General features: G+C 42.8%; 1 protein-coding gene across 1 annotated transcript; it reads right to left on the bottom strand.

The window, feature by feature from the left end:
- Window positions 1–3,545: 3,545 nt before the first annotated feature.
- Window positions 3,546–7,440, bottom strand: nkx1.2lb (NK1 transcription factor related 2-like,b). Its single transcript, XM_063047334.1, has 2 exons — window positions 6,987–7,440; window positions 3,546–4,606 (listed from the first exon to the last, which is right to left on the bottom strand). Exons 1-2 carry the CDS (start codon window positions 7,438–7,440, stop codon window positions 3,546–3,548), a joined length of 1,515 nt encoding a protein of 504 aa, XP_062903404.1.
- Between the last annotated feature and the right edge of the window lie 1,404 nt (window positions 7,441–8,844).

The raw sequence follows: 8,844 nt of genomic DNA, 5'->3' as shown, positions 1-8,844 counted from the left end.
TAGAATGCACAAGAGACGAGATGAGAAGGCGGTGATCTTAGTTTTAGAGAAAGCTGCACAATCAGGGGAAATAAAAAGGTGAGAGATTAAAAAGACTGCAGATGCTGTAATTAAAGGAGTGAGAGCGTGGATGGATTGTTAACCCAGTGCCAGAGTGGATCGGCAGTCACAGGTGCGGCGGCGGAGGAGGAAGAAGACTCACACTTCACAATCAGCAAGGTGTTGTAGGAGTGGGGAATGTCCTCACTTCCCTTATTACAAAAACTTCATCCTTGTCTGCAGACTGCAGTGGTATTTTTGATACGATTTAGCGACAATTAAAAAAAGCCGAAATGAGAACTCATTAAACGTGAAGAAATAAACAGCAGAGCGTGACAGATGAGGGAATAAAACGCTAATTGGAAAGGGGGAGAAAAAGCAAGGAAGGGGTGGAGGAAATTGATAGCCGTTTTAAAAGGTGAAGCAACCTGTTTATATAAAACAAACGAAAACATGAGATAGGATCATGAGCGGAAAGGAGTGCACATGGGAGGGGAGTTATTTATTATAAAAGTAACAAACTAAATATAAAACTGAACTTCCTAATGTCTCCTACTTTCCCCAATCCTAATTACCCACAGAACTCTCTATAACTTTGAAAGGCATTGGAGATAGAATGCTCCGGGCGGACAAAAAGAAGCTGAGACAAAAATGAAATGAATTCACAATTCAATCTCAAAGACTCAAGCAAAAAGTTTTATTTCCCGATGAAACCGAGAGGATTAAGAAAGAGCGGGGACGAAGAGAGGAGACAGCCAGCGACCTGAAAAGAGTGTTAGCGCGCAGAGGCGAGTGCGCGGACATTAAGGGGGAAATCTCGTTAACATTTACAAAATAATTAATTTAGCATTTAATAAAAGATAGAGTCGGCACCGTTAAATACGAATGTTAATTTTTTTCATTGAATATTGAAATAGATATTTCATGTATCAAAAATATTTATTACATGGTATCTGTTCACTAGAAAAATACAACAGTAAACGGGGCGATTAGCATAGACTCAGTTTATTGATTGTTCATTTAAAGTATTTCGACTACGAAAGTGCTCGTTCATTAATTGGCCATATAATGTCGGAGGACCGCTCTTTCATAAGTTACATCAATTACAAATTCAACTGTAGAACATCATAAATATACAGTGAAAATTTTTAAAAAATCTCAGATTGGTTTCTGGCGAAAAGCTTTGTGGGCGTTTAGTTAATCTTCTCCATTAAATGTCTTTTAAGAACAACATGACCAAACGACTTTTGTGGACTCGTTGATTTTCTTCATTCTAGTTCCTCGGTCCATGAACTAAGCGCCCGCTTCATTTTATAAACAAAACACAAGTAATGGATAATAATGATTTCATTAGAGAAACCATTCTCTGCCAACAATTTAGAGAACTGCCGCCTTTGTAAATTATGTACCCTGAGACTCAAATTGGGTGTTTCCTAATATATATTTTACAGAGGACAGATAATCATAAGATTACAATAATAAAATAATAAAAGTAAGATAATCAATAGAAATTTGTATTCGGGTATCCAGTGGGTTCCGTTCATTAAGAATCGGAAACAATTTAAAACAGACATCAAAAAATTGTATAAGCATTGGATAACCAACCGTCAGTAAGTTTCTTTCAAGTTACAGGTGTGCTTATGAAGCAATAGTTTAAGATAAATGCCCAGCGCCCTTTGAAAACACAGTCCAAAGTTTTTTTTCTTAAATTTATAGCTCCGAGGGGCGCCACCTTTTGATGGAATAACGCGAATTAGACCAGGCAAAGTTTGTTTCTCCCTCCCTGCTGACTTCCTCCACACCTCACTCAACCCAGCGAAAGCTTCTGAAACTCTCTGGGACGGAATCAAATGAACGCTTGTCGACTTTACGCCCACATCATGGCAGGAAGAGTGCGGAGGACCGACTGCCCGCAGACCCAGGTAGAAAATCTTCGCTATTGATTTTCTTCCCTGTTGACTAAAGGAGCTCGCTGCAGCCTAACAGTTACACGGAAATTTCCAGTCTACCGGGAAAACACAAGCGAGGCTCAAAAATCGAATGCTTCAAGGTCCACCTTAATTTCCATCGGGAAAATTAACAGTAATTTTCGTTTTGTTGAATTAACATACGTTTTAAAAAATAAATTCCACGTATTAACCGAGAAGGCCGTGCGAAACTGGCGTTATTTTACAGGCTTTTTTTTATTGTGAAATCTGATCTATGCAGAATAAAATCATCAGGAAGGAAATGGAAAAAATCTTTTTGGCTTGCCCAGAATTACACGTCAAGCTGCCTTCTTCGCACATGGGCGTTCGCTGCGGTTATACGGGATTTTAATTTAAATCGGTATATGGGGAAGAGAATAGTCAAAATACCCCACAGGAGCTCTAAATGTTCATTTCAACAACTGACTTTATAATTTACCGGAAACCGAAGACGCGGAGACAATCTACACATAAAATGCACGCAGAGACTCTTCCCACAAATCCTTAACAGAGTTCCTGTTATCCTTGGGTCGAACACAATCCCGAAAACCCCAATGTTTATAAATGTCGCACCTAGTATCCAATTACAGACAGTTCTCCTTATTTTTTCGTGGAGGGCTGCACGAGTTCCACTGACTCTCTACGAAAATCCAGCTGACTGGGACTTCGCGCCTCCTTCGCACCGCGCTCAGTCTGAAAACGTAAAACCACCCCGGAATAAAGTTCTCTTTTGGGGTTGGGGTGGGTGGGAGCAGAATGTGGTGTATTTGTGAATTGGAAAGCGCATTTGCTAATTTCCTTCGGCGAAGGAAGTTTTATCGGAAAGAAAACACCAGATGTTTTGCTGTTCCCACAGAAATGCAAAATCACAATATCTGTAATTCTGCGGCGTTTCTGTGAGCACGATGAACAGGTAGGTAATCCGCAAAGTGATATGAATAGCAACGCACACGGATTTGTGAACGTCTCGACTGCCGATTACTCTGTGGCGTGATTACATGATTAATATCCCAATACAAAACAAAAAATCCCAGTTAAATAAAAAAAGCTAAAAAGTTGGTATATACATATATATCTGCGTGCAATAACGGACGAGGAATCCAACGTTTGTGATTTTTCATTAAGTGCAAAAGCTGCTCCTTCTTGTAAGTTTAAATTAAATTATGTGGATAAAATACTAAGCAATTCCAACATGTTTTAAATGCCTCAACATAAACAGTACGTGGGTGAATAGTTCAGTTGTATTGATGAACGATCCAAATACAGACTTGCTACCTTAACAAGTACTCAGTTTGGATGTTTTGGGCTTTCAATTTCATCTTGTTGGTGATATGTTTCTTTTTTCCCCAAGAGGGAGGAGATTTTTTTTCCTTTTGATTGGTTTGTTTTATGTGGCTCTGGGAGGCAAATTGGGTCTACGTTCTTGACGTGTGCGCGCGGGCGCGCACACTCTCTATACACACACACACACACACACACACACACACACACACACACACACACACACACAAACGCTCAACTTCCTCACCTTTGATCTTTTCATTGTAAGTGAGGTGCGTAGAAAGCCGGAGCCCCGTAAGTCTGCGAGCTGAGCATAAAAGGGGAGAGCACGGTTGCCGGTGAGGGCAGGAAGGGCAGCTGCGCGGCGCACACTAGCCCGCCGGGGTTTGAATAAGCCGAGTGCATGGAAAGTGGCCCGGTCACCGGGGAAGAAGTACTCATGGGGCTGAGGCCACTCAGATGGCCCGCCGACGGTCCCCCCAAGCCCGACCCTCCCCCTGTCCCTGCACCGCCGCCACCTGCTCCTCCGCCCCCTGCACCTCCTCCTCCCCCGGTGGGAGCGCTAGTGTCCGCGCCGGGGTTCTGCTTCTTCCACTTGGTCCTGCGGTTCTGGAACCAGATCTTGACCTGGGTCTCGGTGAGACTGAGGGACAGCGCCAGGTTCAGACGCTCGCACACCGACAGGTAGCGGGTTGACTTGAACTTGTTCTCCAGCGCCACCAACTGCTCATAGGTGAAGGCAGTGCGGGCCCGCCGGGGTTTGCCCGACTTCGCGTCCGAGCCGCTGCGTTTCCGTTTGCTCTTGTGCTGCTGAGCCTGACTCTGCTGCTGAGGCTGGGACTGGCACTGCTGCAGATGCTGGCCCTGAGGACTGCGTGGGCTCAGGCTTTCGCGGCCTCCTGTCGCACTTTCCTCCTCCTCCTCTTCCTCCTCTTCCTCCTCCTCGTCCGGTTCTCCCTCGACCCCGGGCATCCTCTCTCCCGGAGAGGCCAGAGTGCCTCCTCCCGCTCTCCTGCCGGCTCCGCTATCTTCACTCAACTCCTCGGCGTCCTCCTGTCGCGACGTCTCGTTACTGTCCTGCTCTGGCTCTAAGCTCCGGCAGAAGTCTTTCTCACGTCGCTCACCTTTGTAGCTGTCAAGGAAATCTCCATCTTCTTTGTGGAATGGTGATAGATGCGGGAATAAATAGATAAAATAGATCATTAGATACCAACAATTTTTGTACAGGTCTTCAAAGACTCTATGATTAGAAATATATATCTCACATTTTGGTTCTTTTCGTTTTTCCAATACTGATTCATGCACACGTAGATTCACGTCTAAACGACAACGTTTATTAAAAAGTAAAAGTTATAAACATATTACACTTGATTTTGCAATTCATTTAATCATTACTCTCCAATCTGTAATCTGCACTCAGATCTTAAAACCAGATTAATACAGTTGTTGAGGAGTCATATTTGTCTCGTTCGCCGTGCTTCAAGTCGATACTTCCAAGTAATTAACTCACTGGCAACTTTCCTGCTGAATTGAAACAAGTTATCGCCAGGTCTCGATAACAGGGAAATTTGTTCCCTTAGAATTACTGGAAAAAAGTTCCAGGATTCATGTTCCTGTATTGCAATTGACCGTCTGCGGTTGGCATAGAGGGACAATACCGCAGGTATCCTGACAGAATACCGGGCGAAAACATATAATTACTTCATATGAGCAGACTTCTTTGTGGGGCTTATCTCCTTCCGCGATTTATCCAGGAAAGTGACGAGGTGAGAAATTAACACTCGGGGTAAACAGGTGATAAATTCAGCGATCCCTGCTGTCATTCGTGAAGACGCGCTGAATAACCATTACCTTTCTATCCCAATAGCATTTGGCATTCTAGTCGGTTTGAATAAAGCGCGTTATCGACTTTCTAAGAATTATTTACACGAGTATAACTCTAGTATACTTTCTGTTTTGTTAACGATATAATCTATTTTTGCGTTGGATAGTTTGAATGCTATTGACATTGTAATTATTTAGAACTATTTAGTAGGAATGTTGTGGACTGCAGCGAGAAATACTCGTCAACACGAGTTTTATAATGTCACTTAAATGTAGTTACTAAACAGTAGAACTGTTAGTGGCAGATCGGGCGAGGTAGGGGTAAATCTCTGAACGATATAAAGCTGCGATAATTAAATTGGACTGCTGTCTGTAAGGGGAGTCCGTCTATTACGGAAACTAATTGCAAGACACTTAAATTAATTGTAATCATATTAAAGCCCCATTAGATGTACTAGGGAAAATAATAACGCACTTATAAAACATTTACCACTTTCAACAGAAATTGCATATGTTCATAGGAAGGGTTTGTTCTCTGCGATGTAAGGCGTTTCTCTATTCCTCTCCCACCATTTAATCAACATCCAAATGTAGACGACGTGCAGTGTGTTATGTGAATTATAGAAATGGCCCCCTGGGAGCGGCCGCAATTAACAATTTGACCTTCTAATGCATTCTTATTTTAATTTGCCGTTCGCCTGGTTAGTCTGTGTATAACATGCTTCATTTGATCTAAACAATAACTGCACTTCCTCAAACTTTAACCGGATCAGACACACTGAGTCCTATAAGGAGCGACTTCAGATAACTGGGCTCAAATTGGACAGCAGTTCGCTTTTTTATAGTTTGCTGCTCCCGAGTTTCGGGGGAAAGTGTTGTTTGATGACCGCCCTGCCTTTGTGTCTCCGAATGTCACCAGATTAGAAGGAAGAAAGTTAGGGCTTTTTTTTTTGAAAGACGTGTTCAGGTTGCAATCTGGAGTCCGGGTCGAAAGCAATCCTCGATCAATGGCAGCCACTAATAACTGTAATACGTTTTAATCGAGTAATTATCCGAATTTTGACCCTATAATTTAGACGTTTTAGGAGTGTTTGCAAGCTGTTTGAAAGAGATATGCAGAATTCGATAATAGGATATCGATCCTTCCAGACCAACATGCCACTCTGGGGCGATTTTCGCCATTATAAGAGCTCTTTAGCGCTCCTAAGCACATTTTACCTTAAATGTAATCGAAGAAATTTAATTGTTTTTCTAGAGATAAGCAGCGTTTTGTCACAATTAGTCTGATTCGTCCTAAAAACCGAAGGGGAGAGAGAAAATTGAATCTGTCGCCCAAAGCATGAAGGATAAACTCCAGAGATGTCTTTGAAAGATTGGATAAAGCGCCTTTAAACGGCAGCGAGTCCTTTTTTATTTCTAACAAGCGACCTCTTTAAAAAAAGAGCCCAGCCAAATGGAACACAAGGAGCATCAAATTGTGCAAAAGTAATTAAATCTAATCATATGGAGAGTGTCCCAAGCTGATATATTAACAACATTGGCTTGCAAAACAAAATATTGAGAAATCGTACACCTTTACAAATTAACATTGAAATCTTTCCGAAAGGGGGTTCTCCGTTTACTTGGGTAGTTAACAAACCTGGTTGGAACCCTGCTTTAGTGACTGTTTAACTTTACCTTCGCTTTAGGCTCTTTGCCTATTAAAGGTCTGCATGCATAGTTCTTTGCGGATCATCAGCACACGCGACTCCGCTGTGTTAATTTACCTAATCGCGTTTAACCCCAAACATCTTTATTTTTAACCATCGCGTCAAACTTACACCAGGACATGTGGGCGCGGGGCTTTCAAGAAAGCGCGCGGTCGCCGATACTTACTGATGATATCAGCTGCCTTCTTGCATGTGTCCAACCCGCTATCATTTATCGTTTTCCGATCTGCAATTTCACAAAAAGCGTTCGCAGCCCTTTCCCCCGCCGCTGCCACTGTGTACTCGCTGCCGGCTCTGTACAGAATGCTGCACTGCCGCCTCTTGCTGCTGTTAAACTTGTTGGGATCCAGAATGTCCAAGACAGAGAAAGAGGTGGTCCTGTTGTTACTGGTAGGAGCTGGGGCCACGACGGCTGCCTCTTGGGCAGCAATGCCCTGTGTATCCCCCTGTCTCTCCCGGTTGGCCGGGCAGGAGAAGGCAGCCAGATCATTACCAGGGAGCCTTTGCTCCCCACTCACATCCATGGCTTCAGTGTGGATGGTACAAGACATCGGATCTGCCACCGCCGCTGATGGTAAGGATATATCAGCTGGCTGAACCCTTTCTCTGTTCACGTTCATAACTTCCCAGCAAAGCTGTTTAATAGTCTTTTCTTTTTTTAAAAAAAAAATTCTGCAATGTACCCAGCCAAATCTTTGAATCCGGTTCACCCCCTGGCGTCGATCAAGGGTGTTAATGCGAAGGCACAGAGTGCTACTGATCCTCAGAAGGTCCTGACTGTCTCCCTAGGACTCCCCCTAGACATTTCTGCCCCACACACATGCCAGACTGCATGTTATTTATGCATTCATATTCAGCAACGTTTTGTAATTGGCTACAAATTAATCCCTTGCCCCTAATAGCCTCTAATCTACATCACAGAGAGAGACGGATGATGTTGCCTGTGATATACTTGGCTGTCAGGTCTTTTGCAGCGCGCTTCCACTCATCTGGAAACCATCTAAATAGCCTTATTTGGGAGGGGAGGCGCTTTCCTTAAATAATTGAGATGGGGGGGGGGTCAAACAAAGAGCTATTTTCTCCTAAACACCTTTCCTTCTGTTTAACACGTCACCCGCTGACTAAGAGCTAGAATAGAGATTTCTCTTTTTTTTAAATAAAGAGTAGTTACTGGAAATTAAGTTAATCCATTTAAAATTACGATGGTTTTGACAATAAATACCGGCTCACTAATGGAAGTGTTAGCTTCGATTTAATGGATGACATTCGGGCTTTTAAGGTAAAGCGTTTGTTTATATGGAATATTGAATTTTAATTTAAAAAGTGATGGTAAATATGCTGATTAAACGGATGCATTACAATGTCACGCTTAGATGTATAGGGCCTAACTTTCCTGCATTTAGAAACTGTTCTCCTCAATAATTTTGATTACTAAGCGTTGAATCAGCTGCCAAAAAGTACGTTTGGAATCTGGCACGAAAACTGGATTTTCTTCTCTCTCCCTCTGTCAAATCCTTGACACCCCATACAAGGACAGGACCTTCCTAATTACCGCGGGCAATGATCCTTTAGAAAGCAGAAATTAAAAGTTCTGTGAAATAATCGACCAGATAATCAGACGTAACTTTCGGCAGGGTGGAGGGAGGGGTAATTACCAGGGCATTAAAGGGTTGTGCCCGGGGTAGGGTTACAGCAACCCCCGAATTAAATCAAAAACACCAGCCATTCTCCGTAATATGACAAACTGGAAAAAGAGCTATTAGATTTCAATAAGTGCCCACCACATTTTGATCCCCTGCAATGACTTTATTCTGATTTATGCCCAGGTTTATTTGAAATTAAGTTGTTCCGGAAATTTTCTTTTCGACAAACTTTTCTCCCGACGGTATAGAGTGGACACGTTTATCATATGCTGGGATATTGTACTTTGGAAGATGGATGTTTGACGTGCAATGGTTTTATACCGTGCAGAGAGAGTCAATGGAATATACGGGTATTAAAACCAAAGTTTCCAAGTCGCTACG

Source organism: Mobula hypostoma, chromosome 4 (genome assembly GCF_963921235.1).
Source record: "Mobula hypostoma chromosome 4, sMobHyp1.1, whole genome shotgun sequence".
Lineage (NCBI taxonomy): Eukaryota > Metazoa > Chordata > Chondrichthyes > Myliobatiformes > Myliobatidae > Mobula > Mobula hypostoma.
The sequence above is the reverse complement of the archived record's forward strand: the minus strand, read 5'-3'. Positions and strand labels throughout refer to the sequence as shown.

Coding starts and splice junctions, on each gene's coding strand:
- nkx1.2lb (XM_063047334.1), bottom strand. CDS start 7,440: ATGAACGTGAACAGAGAAAGGGTTCAGCCAGCTGATATATCCTTACCA. Junction 4,607..6,986: donor GAAGGCAGCTGATATCATCA/GTAAGTATCGGC, acceptor GTTGTCGTTTAG/ACGTGAATCTACGTGTGCAT.